General features: G+C 46.0%; 1 protein-coding gene across 5 annotated transcripts in view; it reads left to right on the forward strand.

The window, feature by feature from the left end:
- Cldn10 (claudin 10) overlaps positions 1–27,263 on the forward strand; it is a 74,059-nt gene that overhangs the window by 37,035 nt on the left and 9,761 nt on the right. For 4 of the 5 annotated variants that reach the window (XM_041666817.1, XM_041666825.1, XM_041666834.1 and 1 more), the window contains exons 2-3: positions 23,066–23,227; positions 23,310–23,391. In XM_041666817.1, coding sequence (XP_041522751.1) covers positions 23,066–23,227; positions 23,310–23,391 — 244 coding nt within the window. Of the gene's footprint in view, positions 1–16,973; positions 17,239–23,065; positions 23,228–23,309; positions 23,392–27,263 lie in introns of those variants that run through there. The other variant, XM_041666809.1, reaches the window with a different exon arrangement.

Genomic DNA, 27,263 nt, shown 5'->3' on the forward strand with positions numbered 1-27,263 from the left:
TATTTAAAATAAATAAATAAATAAAATAAAATATTATCATTGACTTGGAAGGCATCCGTGGTGAATAAATCCTGAATATTAGACCATGCGACTGTTCGCACATAATGATTGCTGGTGCTCACAACCGAAAAGTGTACAGTCTGGTCCATAACTCCAGGCACCTGTCATTGTTTCTTCCGTTTGTGGGACAGAGGAGGGGAGAAGGGAGGAGCTGCCGGAAGTTGCTGCAGAGAAAGAATTGTGGTGGCGATCTGTCTCCCAGAACCCACTTCCTGTGCCCGAATGCCCTTTGACATTTCCAGAGCTGCTGCTTATTCAAGGCTGTGTGGGATGTGAAAGGTCTTTGTTAAATCACAGTATTTATGAGTGGCGTGAGACAAAGACGCGGGGCATGTTTCGGGCAGTCATGCGATCTCTACCGGAAGGAAGCAGAGTGTTGAATTACCAGAGAGTCAAGCAGGCAAATCCACCCAAGAGGGCCGGCTAGGGGAAGTTGCCAAGATGGGCTGAGAATCACTTCCCTCTCCCGTCTGCCGGAGTTCACTGGTCAAAGGAAGGCACACTACTCTTTCTAGCAAAGGAAACACAGAAATCGCACAAAGCAGAATGAGCTTTTACACAGAAGGATACACCTGCTACATACACATTAAAAACAAAGTTCTTGGGTACATCAACTGTCTCCTGAATGTGTTTTTATTATTATTTTATCCCCTGAAGTATTTGCCTAACATACACTGAGTTTTACAATGGCCTGTTATCACAAGAAGGGCCAGAGAATTATTTTTCTGCCTTCTCAAATGAAATGCAAAGGAAGCTAAGTTCACCTACTAAGAAGTCCTTAGAAAAGGTCTTTGCTTACTCAACCATACTAGAAGCCAGTAAGAGAAAATGGACCATCTTTCTTAAACAACAAAACACAGGGAATTTACGTCGGCATACGATAGCAGTGATGTAGTCATTTTGCATTTTAAGCCCTCCTTACCCTTCAAATGAGGATTGCGCTGTGTTTAAATAGCAATATGGAAGTCGAATCCCCGAAATAGCGAAATGTTTCCTATTTTAAAGCCACAGACTCTCGATTTTTCCCAGGAGACAATTAGACAGCTGGTCCCTCTGCTCTGAGCTGCGGTGTAAGATCTGAGCACCCAGATGCTGTCACATCTGTTTGCTGTCACACCTCCTCATCAAGACAGACTCATCTCCTGGGAACCATAAGCTCACATAAACCCTTCTGTACACCTTCGTGATGGTGTTCTATCACAGAAATAGAAAAGTAACTCATTCAGAAAAAAAAAAATGACATAGGTTTTGTTTTTGCATTCTTTTTTAAGAGAAATATCCGTTTTTTTAACTACTTTGCTCTCCTGTGCGGTGCACAGAATGGCTTTCTAGAGAGGCTTGACCACAGAGCCTTAATTTGCTGTTTTCATTGAAGGATTGTTGAGTTGGTGTTTTTCTTCTGGTAACTGTAGCAGCATAAGAAGGAAGAGAAAAAAATCCTTAGGTCATACGAATTAAGAAATAGTCACTGTATGTGCACGATTTGCCTGTAGGAAATAAAGTTATTCCAGCCTTGGGTTACACCAGAAGAGACTACACTCTCATCTAATAGCCACAAAAAACAAAGGGAGAAACGAAGCCTGGTTCAGGCTTGTGGGAGAAGCGCCAGCAGCGCTAGCAGCTACCCAGGCCCAACCTCCCTCTCCCCATCTCTTTTCTCTTGCTTTCTGCATAGGTCCCTCCCTCATCATTGATTTTACCAGGTTCTCTTCTGCTCTACACTGAAGTAGGAGCCACAACTTCTGCTGTTTCCCTGAACAAGAGCAGATAGCGTTCTTTGCTCTACAGCTCCAGGGGACAGAAGCCCTATTATGTGAGAGCCGTAGGTCCCACCTGTAATTACCTGGTCAACCAGAAGGATCATTTGGGTGCTGTGCCTCTTGAGTAGGATTTAGTCCGTAGATTTTGTTTAATTTTCCTGGTGTTGGTTTCCTTTTACAGTCTTTGCCCTATCTGTTCACGCCAAACTTGAAGATAACATTTTTAGAGCTGGCTTGTAATATAAACCTGTAGCCATTGCCACTTGGGAGGTGGAGGTAGGAGATAGAAGACAGGAGGTCTTTCTGGGATACACAAATTAGTTTGAGGCCAGTTGCAGTTAATAGAACCCTATCTCCAAAATAATAAAAATAAATAAAATAAAAAGTTCAAGCATTTGAAATATTTTATGAATTTACAAAATATACACAATATAAAAGAAAATATAAATAGGACCATGGAAGTTACTGGAAAAAGTTCATAAAGGGGGAAATGGAGCAGCTGGGTCAAAAGGTGCAGCAAGGACACCCAAGAGATAAGGAAAAGCCAACTAAGAGATAACACGAAGCCTCTTGTCACCTGAGGGGTGTCCTGCTGGGCAGAGAGCCAGGAGGATGTCCTGGGCTGAGAGGAGCAGGCTGGTGGGAGACCCTGCTAACAGACAATTCCATCATGTTTGGAAAAGAACAAGGAAGAACTGTCTTTGCAATGTTCCCAAGGATATTCTAAATGCACCTGTGTATCCTCCTAAGCCCCCTAAACCAGTTCATACCATCTGCTGCACACATGCAGAAAGATCAGCCAAGTGGCAGTCCCTCCCTACCCTGACAAGTTACAGCCTTGAGAGGAAGATTGTCTGGGGGTTATTGTTTTGTTTTTAAGTCATTGTTTTCTAGAGACTATTGGCCCAGCAAACACTATAATTTAAGATCACATGCCATTCCCTAACACCTTTTAATCAAAACCCCGGAGCTGTGATTAGGGAGCCTTTGCATGACTCTGTCTGCTTTGCAGGCAGTTTTTTGCCCGTCAGCTCCGTGGATCCTGTCTTCACAATGTCACTCACACCTGGGCTTCTCCTTTTTTCCCACAGCCTTTACAACTAAACAGTGTTTAGTTTCAGTCATTGAATTAGTTTTTTTAAACCACACTTAAATGTTTTAGCGGTTTTTAGCCAAAAGAGGGCGCAACTCTCGTGGAAAAAAATAGTAACAGTATTTTATAAAATGCTGCTTTTGTCTGTTTTAATCCTGTAACTGCTGTAATTTAGTGCAGAACTGTGTAGCACATGCCTGAGAATTCATTCCCGTGTGGGAGTGAGAGCTAAAAGCCCTTGGCTTTGTTAGAATGAATTCAGAAAGGAACTAGGATGAGGAGCAGGGCGAAGTTAAGGGGGTTCACACTAAGATAGAAGGCTTTAAGACGGAACACTAAACGGGAAAAGAAAAACAGTAGAAAACCACTTGTGTACAAAATCCCCTAGCTTTTGGCTGTTTCCACTCTAGTACAACTTCCAGCATCCATGAAGTGATCAATGTTAGACTTTATACAAGATGTTAAAGTTAAATCCGGTTTTTCAGAGACAGGCTTGTTGATGTTCCCCCTAACATACACCTGTGTGTGTGTGTGTGTGTGTGTGTGTGTGTGTGTGTGTGTGTGTGTCTTCATTGTCACTAGGATTGTTCATATCTCATTGTGGCTGGTAAGAAGCAGGGAAGTGTAGATTCCTATCTCAGCTGGGCTTGAGTCTCTTCTCGACTTGTTATCTGTTTCGTCACGGTGACGGCATGACATAGACTAATCCTGGGGACAGGCAGACGCACAACGGGAAATCGTGCTTCACGACAGAATGTTCTCTAACCACCCCTTACTCAGCAGAACTTCATCCTGCCGACTCCTGGACACAAAATCTAGACATGAAGGTAAAAATCCATTCCACAGAATCGCAGTTCCAAACTCAAAGTTCCTGTGTTTCTGTTCTTCTTTTGTTTGTTTTGACTTGACATGGTTTTGCTTTTTTGTTGCTATGTTTGTTTTTTCGTTGTTGTTGTTTTCTTTTTTTAACCCTATTCTCCCTTTTTTTCTGTTACTGGTTGGAATTCTGAATTCAGACTTTTCCACTTAGCATGCATCCTGAACACAACGGACACTCAAGCAGGGGAATAAGTCGTTTTGATTGGCTTCTGACTCCAGTGAACGAAACCAACTGCATGGAGGGTTTCACAGAAAAACTACCTGTTGACTGGCATCGCTGTCCCCGACTCAGACACAAATAATCCTCTTGAGCAAGAGTGCAGAACTCTTGCTTCTTCTTAATGGACAGGTCCATAATGACATCATCAAGATGTGGATACAACTTGGGTGGGAATTAACGGGACCACAATCTTCTAAAACAGTGCATCAGCCAGAGCTGTGACTCTATTGAGACACTGCACGTTCAAGCCACAGCCTCTGAAATACAAGAAAGCAGTTAAACCGAAGTGCCATGTGGGCCAGTAACTGACTGACAGGCAAGAAATGACGCTGGCTGTGCTGGTACCCAGCTGCAGGTCCCACTCAGGAGGTGGAGGCGGGAAGACTGTCATGAGTTTGAGGTCTGCCTGAGCTACATAAGGAGTGCCATCCCAGACAGGACGGCACAGTAAGACCCTGCCTCCAAAAATGAAAATTAAATTAAAAAGAACAAAAATACAGGGTGAAGAATGGAGCTCTTGGTTGGTGCGTGACTAACACCAAATCAAACCAAGTTCCACACTCAGTCTCAACACTCAGAAGATCATCCTTAACTAAACAGCGAGCCTGGCCTGTATGAAAGCCTGTCTTAAGAGAAAGAAAACTTGGAGGTGAGGGGGAGGGCGTTGTTCTTACAGGTGCTGCTTTTCTTACCTGTGAAATATGATCAGGCCTATAGCCTCAACACCCACTATTTCACGTGTGTCTGGATCATTTGCTTTAGAATATGAATGCAGGTCCTCGAGATACGGGTCAGAGTGAGGCAAATTTTGTTTGGAGTAGGGGTAGGGGTAAATATGGCTTGATTCCTACGACACGGACGCCACCCATCTCCTACCCCTGTTAATACTTTTCGATTAGCACTGAAAGAGTTAGGCAGTATTTTCTAAGTTCCAAGGCTTGGGTGTTTGGTTCTTTGGTACATGTCATGTTTAATAAAACGTCTTCACAACAATGGACTTAGGAAGGTGCCTGCCATTGATAAGTGTGTGATTTGGAACACCAGGCACATTGGTCATGTGGCCAGTAGCCCAGGGCCACACTGAGAAGTCGGCAGCTGTGCATGCTAAATTGAACTCTGTCACTAACCTGCTAAGGGACCATCTAAAAAGTGCTCATTCTTACCGTGAAAATAAACATAGGTGCCAATGCCCTAGAAAAAAAGCTAAAGAAAATTGAGCCGGGTGCATAAAGCAAACCCAACTCCCTTCACTCTGCGTTGTCTTTCCTTGTTAGAAGGAAGGGGATTTAGAGTGACAGATTGTTGGTTCCTGCTCTAAAATTTAAAGACTAATAGGAACAAATACGCCTAACTGGGAGGAACAGCCAGCTGGGGTAAGGGGAAGAAAGTTCAGCCTCTTTATGGAGCTGTGAGATTTCTCCAGGACTCCATCTCTTTGGTCTGCTCATGTGTGCTCAGGCCCCGTCATTCTCTGACCAGGCTCTCTCTCCTCCTCCCTTCCCCTTTCCTTCCCCGTTCCCTCTGGTTTTCCTTTGTTGGCACTGAAGAGGAGAAGAAAGAGGTCTGCCCTCACTGTTTACTTCCTCCCTCGAGGTTAAGCACCCTCCTCGCTCCTCTGCAGGAAAGGGAAACGGGCCCCACGCGGCTGTGGATTAATAACGAGGCAGGGAAAGAGACGGGATGGATTTCAGGTCCATTATATTCCAGTCATATCTGGGAAGGATTGCAGACCAGGGAAGGGCTGTCTAGATTAAATTTAGCGTCTGATAATGATTTTGAATGATTACATTGATCAAGTTAATTGACGCCCGACAACCCGTCATAATCGGGGTTAGAACCGTTCTCTGAGCAGGGAACGTTCTCTGAGCCTGCACTGTGTAGAAGGGAGAGGACAGAAATTCAGTGCTCATCTTACTCTGGGCTTCATGAGCGGAGGCCAGCTCCCTCAAGTCCCTGCCACTTGGCACCCTGTCACGATTGGTTATGACCTGGACTGAGAGCCAATAAACCCTGTCTCTGGAAAGCCGCTTTTGTTGGGCATTTTATCACAGCTACAAGAAGAGAAACTAAGGGAGCACACAAGTGCGAGGACCTGAATTCAGATCCCTACACCCCTCTCAAAGGCTGGGTGCTGCCATCTGTATGCCCTCAGAGCCAAGGGACAGAGACACACAAATCCCCAGAGCTCAGTGGCCAGCCCCTGGAGCCACGTTAATGAGTTCTGGGTTCAGTGAGAGAGCCTATCTCAAAACAGAAGATGAGGAGCAATTGAGGAAGATGCCTGGGATGGACCTCTGTGCACCACACATACCCATATACATGCATACACACGTGCACATATGCACACATGATCGTGTATGTAAGGCACACACACTTAAAGAAAAAAATGCTTGTGCATTGCAATTTCCAGTCATTATGCCAAAGTTTAATTATTTAAAAATATTACCATTTGTATTATTTTTCATGTCTAAAAATGTGATCATGTTCGTCTCTTTGCACCTGCAGGCGCACATGAAGGACGGATAGTGGATTAAATGCCACTGTTTCCTGTACACAAGAATTATTTGTATCAGAATATGAATGTATATACTTCAAAAATCTGTGTGATTTTGAAAAATAGTCAAAAGTATGGTTCATCTTTACCCTAGTTTTCCTAGAAATGAAATATTGTACTGGAAGTGTGGATGCTGCATTCATTAACTAATACAAAGACACTAAAGGCTAAGGTGTCTGTGTGTCTGTGAGTCTGTGAGTCTGGGTGTCTGGGTGTCTGTGTGTCTGTGTGTCTGGGTGTCTGGGTGTCTGTGTGGCTGCGTGTCTGGGTGGCTGACCCCTGACGTCCTTCTCCTCTTGTTCTCTCATTGCTCCTCCTTCTCCTCAGTTCCCTTTCTATTTACACTCTGTGCCACCAGCCGTACCAACCCTTGCTCCTGCCTCACTGTTGGCCCTTCAGCTCTTTATTAGGGCCATCAGGTGTTTTAGACAGGCAAAGAATCACAGCTTCACAGAGTTACACAAATACAGCATAAACAAGTCACACACCTGAAAATAACAGTCCCCAACAGTTCTCTGCTTTTCTCCTGTACACTATGGGGACTCTAGAAACTGGAGGACAAACAGAATGTCATTCAGGCTGCTGTATTGGCTGTGCCAAAAGAATTACAATATAATCTTTGATATAGTATTCTTGGTGCTGCAAAAAAAGCCGTTGTAAACAGCAGAGGATTGCAGAGACAGACAAACTGCCTGTCAGGAAGTTGCTGGCAGGGGACATATTTATTGTTAGGAGACTAATCCCCCAAGTTCTGGAGGCGTGGTGCTCATAATATTCACAGGTAAAAACATGACATCAACCGTGTTCTTTAGATATTTTCCTTAACACTTCGCAGAAACAGCTATTCTCGGAACCTCAGAGAGAGGTGTGTCTCTTCTCTACTGTCTTACCTGTTTTTATGGGATGTTATTTTCTTTTCCTAGTTACTGTTCAAAGGCATTCACCGAGTCAGCTCTGACTCTACACAAAGGACCCACACATCCTCATAGGACCTCTGGGCTTGGTGCTCACTTTCTACCCTGTTGGAAACAGTCTCTGTTCACTGCTCTGTGTGCTAGGCTACCCGGCTCACGAGCTTCCCAGGCTTCCAGTCTCTACCTATTTTGACTTAGGGTCACTATTGCTGTGATAGAACACCATGACCAAAGCAACTTGGGGAGGAAATTGTTTATCTGGCTTATGCTTCCACATCACTGTTCATCACGGAAGGAAGTCAGGTCGTTATTGTGGCTTCTTTTATTGTTTTATTAATAAGTAAAGCTTGGGAGTCAAATATGAGGGAATAAATCTGATTGCTCCATAGAGCTATGGAGAAATGTCCACCTGACCCTCTTCTCCACTTTCCCCACTAGAAAAGACTGTGAAGTGCTGGAATCAAGGGCATGCCTCACCACTACCTGACCACACTCCAAATCTTTTACTTCTTCCCTTTAAAAAGAGTTATTTCCTCCTACACTCTCTAGTTCCCTGGGCTATTCATGAAGGGACACTCTAGGCTCTCTCTTGAGACATCTTTAGTCAAGGTCACCTGTGAACTCAATGGTGTTCTCTTCCTTCACAGCTGTGTGTCCCTCTCCATGAGGTTGGCCACAATAATGGCCCCATCGAGACTTCTTAGACCTTGTTGCTCATATGGCCCCAGGACTCCTACCTGGGCTTTCTCCTGCCCAGACACTCTACTCTCTCTCTCTCTCTCTGCTTCCTACCAGCTCCTCCAGGCTTCTTGTCTGTGAGGGGGAGATGCACAAGGGCCTTCTCTTTTCTACGTCACCCACCCATGGAAGATCTAGCTTGTGGATTTACATCAACCACTGGGCTCTCCAAATGTGCCTTTCTAACCTGTGCTCTTTTTCCAGTTGTGCCCTTGAAGGTTCACCCTACTGCCTGGCATTTCCTCTCATGTCTCCCAGGATCTCCTACCCTGTGGGTTCAGACCTCAACTCAGACTGCTCCTTTAAAGGGTTTGCCCCGTTGGTCAACAGTGACATCCTCCCAAGACTGGCACCAAACTCTATGACCCTTCCTCACTCATCTCAAATGTCAGAAGTCTTGTCATCAGCTCTACCCTCAAAACATACCCAAAATCAAACTTGGACCTTTTCATCCCCACCCACCCCACTACCAAACCGATCAGTTCTAGTTGGACTATTGCTGTGGGCTCTCTTCCCTCTGCCTCTAAGTCTGTACTGCCTCCCTTCAGGGAACTTTAGTGTAACTGCAAAACACACCAGACACCCTCCCTCTCCTCAGAAGTTATCAAAGTCTCTCTGTCACACTCTGAGTGATAGCAAGAGGTGTGTTGAGGGTTTATACGGCTGTGTACAGCTGTACGAACCTGTATATACACCCTACACAAGCACAGACATGGACAGTCAGACAGATGTACAGCCAGGCACCACAAGACACATGCACAGAGAATATGGTAACAGACAGGGAGACAACACAGACAAGATATTGTCCTCACAGAGGACAACCTCTTCAGCCTCCGGAAGTTGCCACCAGACTACCAATTTCATGCCATAGTCATTTCCTGCCCGGTCAGCTGCCCCCACTAGTCACACCGTGGCTCACCAGTCTCTAATCGCCTGTCTTTTCCATCAACCGTTTCTATATGCACCTCTAGAACAGTTAGGACACAACTGACCAGACACAAGCAAAAGCAAGTGGGCCAGGACACTGACATTTGACACCCAAATGTGACCACTCCGGTTTGATTTTGGCATGTCTTGGTCAGCTGATATAAGTCATAACTTAAGCTGGGTATATTCATGCACGCCTTTAGTCTTATCATTAGGGAGGCAGACGCAGGTGGATCTCCCAGTTCCTGGCCAGCCTGGTCTACAGAGTTAGTTCCAGAAACTCTGTCTGGAAAAAAAAATCCTCCATAACCAGGCTTTCTTTGCACCATCAGTTCCCAAATAATGACTAATGACACAGAGACTTATTAATAATTATAAAAGCTTAGCTTTTGCTAGGCTTGCTCCTAAGTAGCTCTTATAACTTAAACTAACCTGTTTCTGTTAATTTTCATTCTGCCTCTTAGCTCTTTCCCTCTCCTCCATCCTACACATCCGACTCCCTGGTATCCTGCTGACGAATTCTGTCTCTCTTCTTCCCAGAGTTTCTCTCTCTCCCTAATCCCTCTTAGTCTCTCCTACCTAACTACTGGCCATTCGCATCTTTATTAAACCCATCAGAAGGCACCTCGGCAAAGACACATCTTCACAGTGTGCAAAAAGATTACCCACGACACTCCCCAGAAAGCAACAGGAAGAGGGGAGCTCCTAGCGCTGTGAACAAGACCCACTAGAGACAGTTGCCCTCTGGATAGCACGCAGGAGGGCGGGTCTCTCTGACCGAGCATCACTGTCAGCTGTGTTCACTGAGAGAGTGGCCAGAACTCAAAGCAGGAAGGCACAGATGCCACAGAGTAGCGGAGAGAACGTCTGGAGTGTGTGTGTGTGTGCGCACGCGTGTGTGTGAGTGTGTGTGCGCGTGTGGGTGCGTGCACTCACGAGATGTTCCCGCTCTGAACTATGACATAGTAGAGAAGCAGAGCTCACGATGAAGTACGCTAGTGAACTTCAATTCACCTGTTGCAAAATCTACTCAGCCTGCTGGAATTAAGTAGGGACACCGGGCACCTGTTCAAATACTTCTGCTTATGAAAGTAATTTTCCTGAAAAATAAGTCTAAGTCCAATTAGCTAAAATTGATTTAGTTTGGGTTCTGTGTGTTCATTCTTAACACTTGGTAGGTAAGGAATGGATTACTCCGTATGAGTTACAGAGAGTCGTTTTGGTAGGAGGCAATTTCTCAATCAAGAGTGTTGACTCTAGAATTGAGCTGGCCATGAATCCAGCTACTCTTTCTTGTGAGCAATCTGTCTCTGTCTCTGTCTGTGTCTGCCTCCTCAACCCCCCCCCCCTCACACACACACACACACACACACACCACCTCAAAAGAATTATGATATGAAACCCCAGGGCTGTGGACAGAGTTTCCTCTTTTCCCATCAACACCCACCCACAGGATTTCCCAACTTTGAACTGGTTTTCTGCCTCACTTCTTCTTACTTCCTTTGGCCCCTCCCTCGGCCCCGCCCACTTGCTTCCTACCACCTCGCTCTTCTCTTGCTATTGACACTAATGTCTTCTTTATTAGCAATCCAACACTTTTTTTTTGCCAATTTAGTTTAAAAATTTCGAAAGATTCCATCCATATTCACTGTTTCTTAGTCTACTTTTAATCAATAGTACTTTCCTTTTCCATGTTTTTGGCCAGGGTCGATGGCTGACTTGACCATCGCGCCAGGTATTCTGGGATGCTGGGGACTGACTCGAGGGATCCATTCAAGCCCTCCACCCACGAAGCCTCATCACCGGCTTTGAGCAGCACTGTTTTTTTTTTTCTTATAGAAAATGTAATCATACGCTTTCAGAGAGGAAACCCATGTGTAAAGCAGACAGCATCCAGATGAGATCAGACACGTTCGGTTGTTACAGCTATGGCCACGGAGCCATTATTTGTGTCTACAACACCCAGACTTTTATGTACATTGTGTTTAATCTTCACAAGCCTTTGGAAGAAGCCATTTTTCACCCCTGTTATAAATTTAAAGAGGTGACATTGAGCAAGATAAGGCGAGAGATGGAATTCCTGCTTCTGGTCATAATCTGTCCTCCGTCAACCACATCATGTACTTTATAAGCAGATTGAATTACCATGCTTAAAATTGTAACCAATTTCAAGAAAAGAGAACATAAGGCTAGACATATAAAATTTTTAAAGCGTTTTCCCCCATACAACTCCATCTAATAAACACAGCTTCCTTTAAATACATGGAGGCAGGGCTAGAAGATAAAGAGGTAAGGACTCCAGTAGAATCTGTTGGTCCTTTCCTTGTTGACTTTGTCCAGAGAGAATCGTGTCAAAGCCCAGGAGGCTTCTTGACTTGGAAGTGGTCCTGTGATGAGCCTTTGTTTTACAAGTGAAGAAGCTGTAACTTGAAAAAACAAAATGACTTGTTCAGAAAAATAAGCATGTATAAAAATACGCAGCCAACCTGGGTGAGTGGGCTGAGTTAAAACTCAGCAGATGCTCACAGACCAACAGAACTCATCTTGCTCACCTACAAGATCTAGTATCCCGGAGTGAGAGGGTACTCAGCTATGAGCAGCTGAACCTCAGTGTTCCTACAGTGTCTCATAGCTGGGAGTGCGGCTTTCAAGTGAAAGCCTACAAAGAAAACCTCAAGGTAAAGGAGGTTCTCGGAAACATTCCCATAAGTGGGTCCACCCTCAGGAGGTCCACGGGAACATTCTGATGAGTGGGTCCACCTTCAGGAGGTCCACAGAAACACTCCGATGAGTGGGTCCACCCTCAGGAGGTCCACGGGACACCCTGATGAGTGGGACCCTCAGGAGGTCCACGGGAACACTCCAATGAGTGGGCCCACCCTCAGGAGGTCCACGGGAACACTCCAATGAGTGGGCCCACCCTCAGGAGGTCCACAGGAACATTCTGATGAGTGGGACCCTCAGGAGGTCCACGGGACACCCTGATGAGTGGGTCAACCCTCAGGAGGTCCCCGGGAACACTCTGATGAGTGGGTCCACCCTCAGGAGTCCACAGAAATACTTTCATGAGTGGGTCCACCCTCAGGAGGTCCACAGGAACACTTTCATGAGTGGGTCCACCCTCAGGAGATTGAAAACAAACCAAGGCAACTGTTAGTGCACTCATAACTTGCAACAAAGTAAAAATGAGTGCAGAAGTAAACATACATATGTTTATTACCTGATTGTACATGATGAATGCATGCATACATATGTGTCAGTAGTGATGCATAGATAAAAGTGTCCTGCCCTGAGTATTCTTGGCACTCTGTAGTGTGTGTGTGTGTGTGTGTGTGTGTGTGTGTGTGTGTGTGTGTTTTACCAAGACAGGATTTCTCTGCGCAGCTTTGGAGCCTGTCCTAGAACTAGCTCTGTAGACCAGGCTGGCCTCAAACTCACACAGATCCACCTGCCTCTGTCTCCCAAGTGCTGGGATTAAAGGTCTGTGCCACCGGCGCCCGGCACTCTGTAGTTTTTATAATAAGTAGATTCCAAATAGAACTTGCATAGGACCCCGAGAGTGACTCACATTAGAGGGAAGAGTACAGATACGCTGTTTTAGCAACTAGTTTTGGCGTTAGTGCCTTTATTAACAGGTATTTGTAGCAATATTTGTTTGCCGAGTGGTTGTTTAGATAACACCGTTCTATTTAGGGCTTCCATTCTTCCCAGCTGATTACCAGCGTGATCGCTCACTGGAATCTAGGAAGCAGCTAATGTATACTGAAACCAAACGGGATGCTCAGAAAATCCTTGAGCTGTGTTCAAAGGCACACCTGTGTTCTTTGGCAGGGGAACCGAGTCTCAAGTAAAGAGTTTCTGCAAATCTCCCGTTCAGTTGGCCAAACTGGTTTTCACTCCCATTGAACAACCAGGGCTGGGGGTGGGGATGGAAGTGAGGGGAGCCTCTGTTTTCCCTGAATGACCATAGTAATGCCACGCACATTGCTTTAATGTTGAAGTGTCAGAAGCGGAAGGGATGATGTGTTCCAGGGCACAGCGTATCTTCCAGCAGAGTTTGTCATTTGTCCAGTGATTAGTGCTTCTCGTAGTGAGAAAGGGTGCTTTGTATTAAACAAGTTATGATTAAGATGTTCCACGGAATAAATCGGATTTTCTGGAGGACTTCACTTTTACTCTTAAGGACAGCGTGCTATGAAGAGTTAAACGAAGAGTCAGCAAGCTGAATCCTATTAAAAATAAGGAAGCGTTTGTCAGTTGAAAGCACTGTGTAAACTGCTTTGCCGATTAACTGTAAAGGTTATTTGGGACTACATGATCTTACATAGAAACAAGACTTTTTGTTTGTTTGTTTGTTTTTGTTCTTTTGAGACGGGGTTTCTCTGTAGCTTTGGTGCCTGTCCTGGAACTAGCTCTTGTAGACCAGGCTGGCCTTGAACTCACAGAGATCCACCCGCCTCTGCCTCCTGAGTGCTGGGATTAAAGGCGTGCCACCACCACCCAGCCAGAAACAAGACATTTATCTTTCTTTTTAAAATAACCTCTGCACGGCCCACCTTCATTTTCTGGACACTTTTTATGCTGGATCGCACGGTACTCTATAACACCTTCCGCCTTCTTCTGACTCCGATGCTTTGAAAGCTTAAGTTATAGGACATCTAAACTAAATGCTTGATTCATTACATACTGGGCTTTAGACATTACAGAAAGTATTTTTCCATTCCCGTGGGCTCAAAGATGTAACTTTTTACAACGCACATGTCAGGTGGTCTAGGGCATGGACATTGTCCAACCTCAAAGACAGAGCAAAGCATAAAAGAGAAAGAAGCCTCACGGAGTCCACAGGCGTGATGACCCTGGCTAAGGAACTAATGGCAGCTCCTGTCCAGGCTACAATGCACTTCCCACTTGTTTTAGGTTGAAACTATGTGTTGCAATATCTACAATAATAGAACACTTCTATTTTTAAGTTTTCAACACAGATTAATCTTTTTCTTCCTACTACAGCTCATCTGTTGTGTTAAACTGTTTGTATACATATTCATGAGTCTCCGCCCTCTCAGCGTGGCTCACACTGGGAGCTTTGAAAGTACTGCTGCCTGGCAGGCCACCCTGGAGACTGTGGCTTCCTTAGTGAGTGTTGTGGTAAGGCAGGGCCAGGGGCTGCATGGAGTTCTTCCTGGGGATTCAGAGTCTCTTGCTTCTGAAAGCGAGGTTTGCATAGCTCGTGGATTGTTTCAGCTTTCAGAGAGAAAACAAGAAACCATATTCTTTTCACAGTTATGTCTCTGAAACAGGGTGCTTTTGGATCCAAACAGCGGAATTTACAACCAATCACTCCGGAAGCACAGACCCTACTGGAGGCCTAATGGCCATAACTCTAAGCATCGCTTCTTGTCAAAAGGCAGTGTCCTATCAAGTAGTAACAAGACAGAATTAACTAATCCCCAAGACTCAGCAAAGAGACGGTGAACAGGGACAAACTTATAAATTTGATAATACTAATTTTAACCAACTTCACAGAGAATGTGCAGGCTCAGAAAACCAAACTTACATCAAGAATGGGATTCAGAAATTTGACACAAAACTCTGACAAAGGGCAGGGACCTGGAGATGGGAGTACTGTGTGGCAGAAAAGAAAAGAGAGGACTCTTTGCACTCACTCTTGGAGGGGAGCTGATGTAAGTAGACAAGAGATGACAAGCAAAGGGCTCCGCAGACTTTGCTCTTAAGTTTGACCCACCGGAGAACCTGTACTGACACACTGGAGTAAGTGAGGATCAGGACCAGAGTAGGCGGTAACCATGTCTGCCTCCCACTGACCACGTCACCCTCAGGTCCATTTCCACTGCTAACCGGTCATTTCAGACTTTGACATGTTTCACTTGATTAAAAACTAAAAAAGAATAAAAGCCACCAAGACAGTTGCGCTCTTCACAGTGGGCCAGACCTAGCTCTGCATGGAGATTGTGAAACTCAGCGAGGAACTCGCTTGTCTACAGCTGACAGATTTTATGGTTTAGACCTTTGGTTACTTTTGGCAAGAAATGGATCCTGAAAGGTCACACCAAGAACTGCAAGAACTTTGAGTGGACAATAATAAGCCCATAATGAAGCCAGTGTCTTTGTTCTCTCGTTTATGCCCAGCTTCGAGACCTCAGGAGCTGGAAGGACACGTTGGTCTTTGTGTTTATCTTAAGACAGCAGAAAAAAGATGGGCATGAATGAGTTTATTCTTTTTTTTTTTTTTTTTTTTTTTTTTTGGTTTTTCGAGACAGGGTTTCTCTGTGGTTTTGGAGCCTGTCCTGGAACCAGCTCTTGTAGACCAGGCTGGTCTCGAACTCACAGAGATCCGCCTGCCTCTGCCTCCCGTGTGCTGGGATTAAAGGCGTGCGCCACCATCGCCCGGCTATGAGTTAGAGTTTATTCTTAAATGGAGCGGGAAAGGTGGAGGAGCTGGTGTTGAGGAGAGGGCTCAGTCGGAGCAGGAGGACCTGAGTTCAGATCCTTAGCACCCCTGCAAAAGGCGGTGTGCACCTTAAACCATGGGGGGGGGGGTGGCAGAGAAAGGTGGCTTCTCAGTGCTCCCTGGCCAGCCGGTTTGCAAAAATGGTGAAGCTCCTAGTTTTGTGATGGACCCTGTCTCAAAAAGTAAGGCGAACAGCTATAGAGGTTGATATCTAATGTCTACCTCTGACCAACACACGCAAGCACACACACTCACACACAAGCACCCACCCACACACATGCCCATACAGGTGCACACACACACACGCACATGCAAACACATGAAACCAAAGTTGACGAGGGCAATAATACAATCGCTGTCCAGCCCTGATGACCTGGGTTCAGCATTTACATAAAATGAGCTGATGGTTCTCTCCTCAGTATTGAGGAGAGAACAGGGAAAAGTCGATCCCTAACACTAGCTGGGCAGCCACCTAGCCCAATCTGAAAGCCTTAGGCCCCAGGGAGAGAGCGTTCTGTCAAAAAACAAAAAACCAGGTTGCTCCCTGGTCTCTGCATTCATAGGCATGTACACGTACACACACACACACACACACACACACAGAGTTGAACAAGATACATATAGATGTCTCTCCCTTGTTTCAGAATCCTCCCTTCACAAACCGACAGCAGCTGGTAGCTCTTGGGGAAGTGAATCAAAAGGTCAAAAGGCTGCGCCACCTCTAGTGCCCTCACTGGGCTGCTGGAGACTCTGCTCCTTTGGAAAATAGGTCCGAGCGACAAAGCGTTTGATTATTACTTTCCGCATATCATTAGGCCAAACAGAGCTTCAGAATTTTGAAGGCAAGGCCAGTTTCAGTCCCAGTACTCACTCCCTCCTTAACTAGCCAAACAGGGTCTCTCAAAGAAGCGTGGCACACCGGCCATTAGCGTTCAGCAAAGCGAGGCTGCGTTTCCGTACCGTGTCCTTTCAGGGCACAGCAAAGCTGTTTCTGCTCTGCTTTTACAAGATACCCAGTGAGCCAAGCTATTTGCCACCTGTAGGGTTGGGTCGGGGATGACTCGGTGGGAGGCGCAGCAGGTTGTCCACATCTTCTTGTCCCTGGACAGATCCAATAAAAGCCGTTTTCCGCGGCTCGTCTGTGAGAGATTCGGGGACCTCGAGCCCAGGAGCGCGCTGCCTTGAGGGCTTTGCGACTGTGGGCAGCCGACCAGCTGCTGGGAGGAACCCAGGAGAACGAGCCCCAAATCGCCCTGCGCGCAGGCAGGGGCGTGAGTGCGGGTCCGCCTGCGCCCTCTGGTGCCCAGTGGGCGGGACGGAGGCGGTGACCGGGGGCGGCGCCTCGGGACTGGGTACACGCCACGCGGAGTGGGATCAAGCGGGAGAACGGTTGCAGGCGGCGGCATGGCGAGCACGGCCTTGGAGATCGTTGCCTTCACGGTCTCCATCTCGGGCTGGGTGCTGGTGTCCTCCACACTGCCCACCGACTACTGGAAGGTATCCACCATCGACGGCACGGTCATCACCACCGCCACCTATTTTGCCAACCTATGGAAGATGTGCGTTACCGATTCCACTGGTGTCGCCAACTGCAAGGACTTCCCCTCTATGCTGGCGCTGGAAGGTCTGCATCCCTTCGGGTCCCCATTCCTGCGCGTTCTCTTAGGAACCCGCCAAGGGAACCCCCCTGGAAGGAGGTCGGGCCCCACTCTGCCCCCGGGGAGGGTCTACGATGCTGGCTGTCCGGTGGGGCGTCTTCTGAAGCTGGGAACACTTGATGGGGAAGCATATAGGATCAATTTGGGTGGTTCGGGAGCGACAAGGCTGTTACTGTGTCTGTCTGGGACTGTCGGGAAGTTGAGGCCTGCCACCCCACCACCAAAATCTGATTCTCATTAAAATGACACCCCTGAGGTCCGTGAATGCTCGCCCTGAGATCCCTTTAGCAGTTCATTGAGTCTTTGAAAAGCCAGGAAGAGGAGTGGAGAAAGTACCATATTGAAGTTTTTTGTTTTGTTGTTGTTTATCTAAAAATCTCTCCTACAAACTTGATGGCTTGAGCTTAATACTTCCTCTAAGTTTCAGGAAAATAAATAGACCTTGTCTGTGCAGGCGTGAAGTGCGGAGGGCAGGGAATGTTGGCCAGCTCGAGTCAGCAGAACGAGTGAACACACTTCCAAGCTTTGTGCGTGCATGCTGGGTCTTCTTAGCTTGTTTTTTGATTGTTTGTGTTTGTTTTCTCCAGACAGATAGTAATATAGAATCGATTCGGCATCAGCACAATGCTTGCTCAAGTTCTAGGCTCTTCCAGGATTTTACAGGCCACTAAAAGGGTTCTGGCAGGAATTTAAGACGAGCGGTTTGCATTGCTTCTAGATTTGAGGTGTTTTCCTTTTCTCTATTATTCCTCTTGCAATTTTTATTTGCATAGCTGGGTAAATAGAAGACTTGATTCCCCTAAGACAGTGCTTTGCCACAAAAAGCAAACTGTTGCTCAATTCAGTGTTTGATGGAAGAAGGGAGGCACCCGGGGCTGGGCCCTGTTGTATAAAGTAAGTAGCCGGAACACTGTTTATGGCATGCATTGCTGTTGAGTTTCCTGGGCTCATTCAGGAGATAACAGACAAGCTCTTGTTCCTGTGGTGTACATCCAGGAACGCGGCTTTCACAATGTGGGATTTTCCTGCTGTGTGTCTGCTGAGGAGACTTTCTGTGATTCGGGCTGGGTGCTGAGGAGGATGTGGCACAGTTCTCGTTATCAGGACCTTGAGTTAGGCAGGCATAGAGTGTGTTATATGTATGCTACCCATATATGCAAAGTGGGCAATCTCCTGGGATTAGAAAATATTTAAAAAACCAAAAACGAAATGTCCCACAATGCTTTTAATGAACAACACCTTTGAAGTCGGTGCAGATAGAAAAAGATTTTTAGCTGCTGCATAGCTCTTACTGGTCTGGAGAGAGGTTCACTCAGCCATTTAGTCCTGGTGGATACTGGACCCCTGCCAACTTCCCCCTGCTCTTAGTGCCTTCCTGGAGCCCTTCACATTCACCTCTTCCTGTGCATGCCGACTTCTGCACCCTGCTTGATCGCCAGACCAGAAGAACAAGCGTTTTAGTGTCCAGTTCACACTGCCAGATTGCATTCCAACAAGAAACAGGGACAGCTGCTTTGCCACTCTCTCGCTGCTGTTCCCGCCCAGAAAAACACATTAGATCTGTGGTACCCTTACTCCCTGTGAGTCCGACCACTGAAGCTTATTCATTGGCCATTTCTTTTCTGTCTACTTCTATCTTGTGACAGTAGTTGTATTGTTTCTTCTTCTTTTTTGTATGTGCATTCTTGATTCCTTGGTGCAGTCTGAGCCCACCAAAGAATCCCTCATCCTAGGCGGATATGAGAGCCTGCGACACAGAGACGTCTACAACATAGTGATGTAGCCCGCAGTCTAGATGTTAGCTTTGCCGCACCTCTTGTTTCCCAATGTATTATACCATTTTTCCCATACTGAACTTTGGAAATAATGACGTAATTACGACATCAGTATTTCCCTTGGTGCCTTCACCCTCTGTGGTGCACTAGGACACTTTCAAATAAACTTCTGTGTCTCCCAGGAGGGTTCAGCCATCACTCCTTTTTCACATGAAAAGGAGTTGATCTTCCCTCCCCGACCTCAAGTGGAAGTTTCCAGAGAAGCACCCTCCCCCAAAATCCCACCCTGCCTTCTTTCTACCTTGGGTTTTCAGGGCAGATATGTTAGGTGCTGGGCCTGATATTTGAGGTGGAAGGAGAAAGTCGCCTGGCTAGGTGTCTACTGACCAGAACAGCCCTGTCTCCCCTGCTTAAGTCACGCATAGACTCCGGATCAGGAATGCCAAAGAAAGAAGGCTGGGGACTCTTGCTGTCTTGTGTTATGGTCAATAGAACACCCCGTTTGGTGTCGGAGATCCCATTGTCATCCTCTGGAGGATTCAGTGCTGCTCCCAGATTTCCCTTTGGGAAAGAAGATGCGCGGCAAAGCTAACGTCTAGACTGCGGGCTATGTCACCACAGTGTCGACATCTCTGTGTCGCAGGCTCTCACATCCGCCTAGGATGAGGGATTTTTTTGGTGGTCTCTTACTCTCATGCCGGTCACCCTGCGCCTCTTCCTGTTTTCCCATGAGAAACAGAGATGCAGAGAGATCCATCGGTAAAAAAGGCTCCTGTATAAATGGGAGCTCGAGAGCTGACATTCCGTGTTCTACCTTCCCTCGTCTACTATTTGCACAAACGCACCAACCTACTCATGTAAGACAGGCTTGGGTTCTTTCCAGTTAAACATGACAACTAATCGTGCTTCTGACTTGAAACTGAAAGGAAAGGACGTATCATTGAGAAGACATCTAACTTTGGAGGGTTACCTTGAAGGTTTCCTGCAACAGAATCCATTTGGTCCAAGTTACTGTTTGAAAATATCACCGTTGACGGAGCAGGCAATTTCTGTCTGTTGCTAACCCTGAACTTCTTTTCAGTTATTTTTAACCATGTGCCGTCCATTTTTGCTAATGGGGGCTTTTGCTCTTTCTTGCAGGAGGACTATAAATTATACCTTGAGAACTTCTGAGTGAATACATTCATGCCTCAGCACCTCAATGTGTTAATTAGCTATTAACGGGGCCAGTAAATTAGACCTGTCAGAAATAATGGCCTCCTTGGCTAGGTTTTACTACCACCTCCGTTGATGATGGAACTTCTAAGTTTGCCCCCGGGAGCTGTTAAAAGGCGGGGTGGAGAGGTCTGTCTTGCGAAAGATAAACTCTGCAAGTCTGCCCTGGGAATCTGTTCTAAGGAGCGGCAGGCCCCAGTTTACAAACCTCAGGCTAATTAACAAACACCACGAACAGTTCCTTCCACAGCTGGCAGGGTAGCAGGGGAGTTTTCCCCTCGTCTGGGAATGTCAGCTCCCCATTACAGAGACATTGGACCAACTATTGCCTTTAGTGTGTGCAGAAACTCAGTAAATTATTGCCAGTGTTCTGGAGCCCTGCACACCAGGTGGAGAAGACCACATTGAGGGAGCATGAGAACCTCCTTGTCCCCCTTCTCTCTAACATCTGTGCTTGGAAGATAGATCAGCGAGGGGACTTTAGAAAGAGAGATTCTGGGGAAAACTGTCTCTGAGGCGTAAAGTCTACTGAGATTTTCCCTGCCTTCAAGCTGACTGGCTTGGACTGGTTTCCTAACACTTTCCCGTGCAGGGAAACACGTTGCCTGCTCTCCATGACCAGACTATAAACTCAGCTTTTGGTAAATTTCAGACCATCCATCTGCCCATGAGAAAGCCCGCAAGACAGCGGGAGCAACTGCAGAGGACGGTTCCTAATAAGGGCATGCTTGTTCCTGTCTTTTTCTAAATTAATATTCTGCATAGAAGTCTCCCTTTTCCCAGGGGAGTTTCCTGGGTTTCGATGGCCTATGGTCAACAAATGAAAAACTCCAAAATTGAATAAATAATCTAGAAGTTATGGGTACATTTTATTCAAATAAATTGTTAATCATTCTGTTTTACTTATTACGTTTTTCTTCTTTCTTTGAAACGGTGTCTCTCCATGGAGCCCAGACTAGCTTTGCGTTCCTCATCATCAGTTCTGGGCTTACAGGCCTGTGTTCCCCAAGCCCAGCTTCATAGTTGCTATTCATTTTTTCTGTCTCGATCTTACTTTTTCTCATGTATTTTTTGCATAGGCGGTGTATAGATAGAGCTCAGCATTATTTGTGGCTTCGTGAGAGTTTTGAAGCAAAACACATCCCACACTGGCAAAGGATAGAGCTGCGCTTGTGTCTCAGGTGTGTGACTGCCTGCGCGTGTGTATCTCTCTATTTTTGTTGTTTAGTGTTGGCCCTCAGAGCAAGCGAGCTGCAGCCTTTGCTGTCTTAGGTTCTGTGGTGCACAGGGAGCCTCGTTAGATGGTCCTTGCAGTCACTTTGACTTTGAGAGGCCGTGAGAGGTCTTGTGCTGTGGCAAGAGGACTCACGGGCCCAAGTTGAAAACAGAGTTGGTTCAGTATTCAGTAGCAGAGATCTAGACAGTTTTGCAGCACTATTATTGTTAATAAAAGAATCCTTCATGATTCGAAATCACTAAAATAAGCTTCTCTTCTTGTTCTTGGTAACCTCCACACTAGTGAAATTAATTTCACACCCTAAAATTGAAGGGCCTTGCTGTGGCCGTCTGTGTTTATGGGGTTCAGGGTGTGTTACATTGGGTGGGAAGAACTGCTTTGCAACGTGGGTCTTAGTAACAGCAATTCACACTTTAAATTCCTGTACAGAGGAGTACGGACTGGAGGCCACCAACACTTACTCCGCAAAGTTCTAATAGTCTTCTACTATGAATTAGCATTGGCTTTGCTCGAATGCGGGATAGCGATAGATCACTATTGCTTGTGTGGGCACTTAAGCTTTTTTATTATTCTTCTTTATTAAAAGGCTTCATTCCCAAAGAAAACCTTGTGTGTGCTCATTTGCTTGCCACATCTGCCGACAACTGGTGTGTGCCCCTCTCGCTGCGTCAGAGAGAAAGGCGTTGTTTCAAATGAGACGAAGTGGTCTGACTGGGAATCTGGGGCGCCACTTTGAATTCTGTTCATGTAGAACGGTTCGGGGCCTGGCCCAAAGCCCTGCTGAAGCTTGCCACCAGCCCAGCTATGCAAATAAAATCCGTGACTGTGACCATGCGTGGTTCAGTGGGAACAAGCTGACTAGCACAAGGCTCTCATGGACATGCGAGTGGTTGACTTGATTATAAATTACTTTTCTAGTAGGCAATGTTGTCTTAAGCCCAACTTTATTATATCCACCCTAACAATAGCAAGGTGCCACTAGGATAATTTCTTAGTCTCGCCATGGGCCCCTAACACACGTTAGCTAGTCTCGTATATACAGTTCCATTGAGACCAGGAGACTTGACCCTGGGGCCATTTTGCTGCCCAGTTATAACCATTCTAATTGTGTAGTTCCAGACTCACCTCAGTGTCTGTTGAGAAGGTGGGACACTAAGGAGTTAGAACGAGAAGCAGTGGGGCATGAGCTTCCCAGTCCTCTCCAGGGTGGGATCCTGTGTAACATGGCTAACTCATCTGCAGGAAATCACAGAGCTTCTTCATGCCTGAGGTTCCTCCTTACTAAGGGCAGGAATAACATAGAGATCTAGCCATAGCCTCTGCATAAAGCAAGCCTTAAAGTGCGTGACAGTGAACAGGCACTTGACGTAGATTTGCTGGCTTTCCTCTCTCTCCTGCCTTACTCCATGAGTTAAGGCAGTATACCTTAACTCATGGGGTTACCCCCATTGTGTACCCCCCCCCAAGACAGTATAACACCCAACCCAAGCGCCAACACAAAGTGAGGTCTTCTCTCCGGAGAGCTGAGCATCCTTTGTTCACATAAGCGACCTGCTCTGATTACAGGCTACATCCAGGCGTGCCGAGGACTGATGATCGCTGCGGTCAGCCTGGGCTTTTTCGGTTCCATTTTTGCACTGTTTGGAATGAAGTGTACCAAAGTTGGAGGCTCAGACAAAGCCAAAGCGAAACTTGCCTGCTTGGCTGGGATCGTATTCATATTGTCAGGTAAATAATGACTTCCACCGAACAAGGTGCTTCAGGGTGTCGATGACTCTGACTGACTGCAGTCCCCGCTGGTGTTTTTCAGGTCTGTGCTCCATGACAGGCTGTTCCCTGTACGCCAACAAAATCACGACAGAATTCTTTGATCCTCTCTTTATGGAGCAAAAGTAAGTGTTGTTTTCAGTCCGCATGTTTCTAGTTCACAGAAAAATCAAACTAATGGTTATCTCCGATTAGGACATACATTTCCTGTATTGCTTTGGAGAATGAAATTTGGTGGTCAGTGGTAGTCTCTGACATCAAGTTTATGGGTCGTCTGGATGAAAGATACACTCAGAGACATCGTTAGCACTGTCCACTATCTTTACATAGCTCAGAGCATGGGAGCAAAAACAAACAAAAAACAAAAACCCATCCATTTTACATCATAAAACTGAAGGGAAATTCAGGAAAAGTTGGAGTGAAGTAAGATGAAAGGAAAGAATGTTAAGTTATGAAGATGAAACAGTAAAAAGAAGAATATTTGCCAAATGCTCAACTCTGGGCCTTGCACGTCTACCCCACCTAACCAGCCTTTGTGAAGAAATTGCACACAGTTGTTTCTCAACGATGCTGTAGGAACATGGTACCCTCCTAGGAGCACGGCACCCGCCTACCCTCGCCCCACACTCCCATCCCTCCTAGGAGCATGGTACCCACCTACCCTCGCCCCACACTCCCATTCCTCCTAGGAGCATGGTACCCGCCTACCCTCGCCCCACACTCCCATCCCTCCTAGGAGCATGGTACCCGCCTACCCTCGCCCCACACTCCCATCCCTCCTTGGAGCATGGTACACTTACCCCCACCTGCCCCACCCTCTCACCCCTCCCAGTGTGGTTTGCTCGTATCTGCAGGTGAGTGTCTTGGAACTGACATCTGTTTGTTGGCTGGTTTTTGTTTCTGAGCTATGGGCTGCTGCATTTTATACTGTCCCCAGGCTTATTGCTTTGGATTGGGAAAATCCCAGGGATACCAAATGAGAAATGCCAACCATGTATCAAATCTTTTTTTTTCTTCACAAAGCTATGTTCATATACTTGTATAGGAAGTTGTGTGTGTATGTGTGTGTGTGTGGGGGGGGGGGGGTGTTTGCTTCAATCAGGCTGGCAATTGTATTTCAGACTTGAGATTAGTATATAATTTTTAAAAGGTCAAGTATAGAAATAATTGGTCAAGGGCTGGAGAGATGGCTCAGTGGTTAAGAGCATTGCCTGCTCTTCCAAAGGTCCTCAGTTCAATTCCCAGCAACCACATGGTGGCTTACAACCATCTTTAAAGAGGTCTGGTGCCCTCTTCTGGCCTGCAGACATTCACACAGACAGAATATTATATACACAATAAATAAATATTTAAAAAAAAAAGAAATAATTGGTCAAGAGGGTATTACTTTTCCCTAGTGTATTAAGAAATCTCCAAAAAATGGCTTTCCTAATTCTGTCTTCAATATGGTTAACACATACCTCAGAATAGCTGGCATTATGATATTTAGTGGAAATTATATTAATACATATCAGTTCCTTCATATGCCAAGCATAACATTGCAAGGATTCTATCAAATACTTTGCTTCTTTAACACCCTTCTTATGAAGCAGGACTCTCTCCTGACATCCTCTTTCTGGGATCAAGGGGCAGAGGAAGTGATATGCTGGCAGGAACTTGGCCTAAACTCCACATTTCAAACCAGGGGCGGAGTTCTAGACAGCACACGCTCTAAGATGTGCAAGTTACAATGATAGTTTCAGAACTTTTGAAACTAGATGCTCCATGTACTTTATTATTAGTTTCTCTCATACATTTATTTTAAAATAGTTTCCATTCAGAAATGTTATTAATTAGGAAGCTAACAAACAATTTTCCTTGCACCCAATATACTTTCTTTCTTTCTTTTTTTTTTTTTTTCCGAGACAAGGTTTCTCTGTAGCTTTGGAGCCTGTCCTGGAACTAGCTCTTGTAGACCAGGCTGGCCTCGAACTCACAAATATCCACCCGCCTCTGCCTTCCAAGTGCTGGGATTAAAGTCGTGCGCCACCACCGCTAGGCTTATTCCTCTTTTATGTCCACCTCGGTTGCCTAAATTAGAAAAGCATAACTAAGCTTATTGACAAATTCCTAGTGTGCTAGGAACCCAGTTGCAACATGAGAAAAACATGGGGAGAGCTGGGGTCAAGAATCCAGCAGTCACGTGGCTGAGGCATTTATTCGGTGGCTATTTATTCTAAAAACACCCTTTCGGAACAGATATCGGACCAGGTTCTCGCAGCTGGCGTCTGACAGAATCATAGCACTTAACCAGCTCCCTGTGTTTGTGTTTTTGATGTTTCCCCCTTTTGTCTTTGATTTTTTTCAACCATGGGAAGATTCTGTTTGGAAAACTCCGAGTGGACATTTACAAAGCCTTGAAAACAGTCCCTTCTCTTTCCTTTAGTCTATTTCAAAACAACTTCCTCCTTTTCATTAAAACAAAACCTGATAAATCCCGAAAAGAGAGAGAAAACTACCCTCCTTACAAGCCTATGCTAATGGGTACCGGAAAGCAAGGCTCGGGACCCACACGGTAACACAGGTCTTACCCTTGCTTTGAGGTCCAAACCACCAACTTCCTGAATGTCCTGTTTGGTTTTCTCAAATAAACTGTTCCAAGCTCCAGCTGATCAGCAGAAAGAAACTGCTGTTCCAATCGCCCCTGCAGCCCACCACCCCGATCCATTTAGAGAGACGGGAAGTGTGCTGAGACTCTGCTATGTGATGTTTGGGTCTTAGCCTCCAGGCTCTCCTGTTCTCAATTCCACTGTGGAATGCCCTTCATTCCTGGCATATTCCATTTCATACTTGAGGATCGAGACTATACGAAGGTAAAATCTTTCCACTGTTGTGGTTATTTAATAGTTAGACGCCAGTGCTTGCCAGGCTGGGGATATGGCTCAGTGGTAGATCCTGTGTTTCATATGAAGATGGTCCAGCTTCAACCCCAGCAGAGAAGACAAAGGCTTGGGGTGGAGGGCGGAAAGAAAGGAAGAGGGAGGGGAGGGAGAGGAGGAGGGAGGAGAGAGAAACTACTTTCAGATAAATTCTCTCATTCTGGTTTCTGACTGAATGCCAGCCTTGCAGGTGTGCACATGACCGTTAGACTGTTTGCTTGTCTTCCACCTTCATCCTTGAGTGCTGTGTGGATGCTCATGAGGTTATCTGGAACGCAGACTGAGGTTGATAAAGAGCCTGTAGGGTTTTGGCCAGGAGATTATGTGGAAGTCTTAAATACCAAGAGCAAAATAAATGGATACGTATTAAGTTGCATATTAAGAAGGTGTGACTCTGTGACTTCATTTGTTCAGAGGTTGCACAGGTCACCTCTGCTTCCTGGAATCCCCGGATGGTTTTGTTAGGCTAGCAAGCCTTTCAGCACAAACAGGAGAGCAACTGTTTGCCCGGTCACATCACATTCTTACCGACTAGCCTGTGGCGTAACCGGTAGTTCACGCTGTGCTCTGGCTACTCGGTTCCATCCCTCCATCCTCTGGTCCTACTTCCGGTCAGCCCTCCCAGCTTGCTTCCTGGGAGAGGCAGGCCTCTGGGGGATTCCCTCTGTGCTTTGTGCCCACGTTGTAACCCTACTGGTAGCTCACACTTGCTGGTTTGTTAATTTGTCTCCTAGACCAGACAGGGAGCGTCATGAAACAGAGAATGTATGTCAGGTGTTGGACTTCTTCTTTTTTTATTGGTATTTATTGAGCTCTACATTTTTCTCTGCTCCCCTCCCTGCCTCTCCCCTCCCTTTCAATCCTCTCTCATGGTCCCCATGCTCCCATTTATTCAAGAGATCTTGTCTTTTTCTACTTCCCATGTAGATTAGATCCATGTATGTCTCTCTTAGTGTCCTCATTGTTGTCTAGGTTCTCTGGAATTGTGATGTATAGGCAGGCTTTCTTTGCTTTATGTTTAAAAAACCACTAATGAGTGAGTACATGTGATGATTGTCTTTCTGTGTCTGTGTTACCTC

Source organism: Microtus oregoni, unplaced genomic scaffold, assembly GCF_018167655.1.
Source record: "Microtus oregoni isolate MIOR12 unplaced genomic scaffold, Mior012 000001F_ref0000356, whole genome shotgun sequence".
Classification (NCBI taxonomy): domain Eukaryota; kingdom Metazoa; phylum Chordata; class Mammalia; order Rodentia; family Cricetidae; genus Microtus; species Microtus oregoni.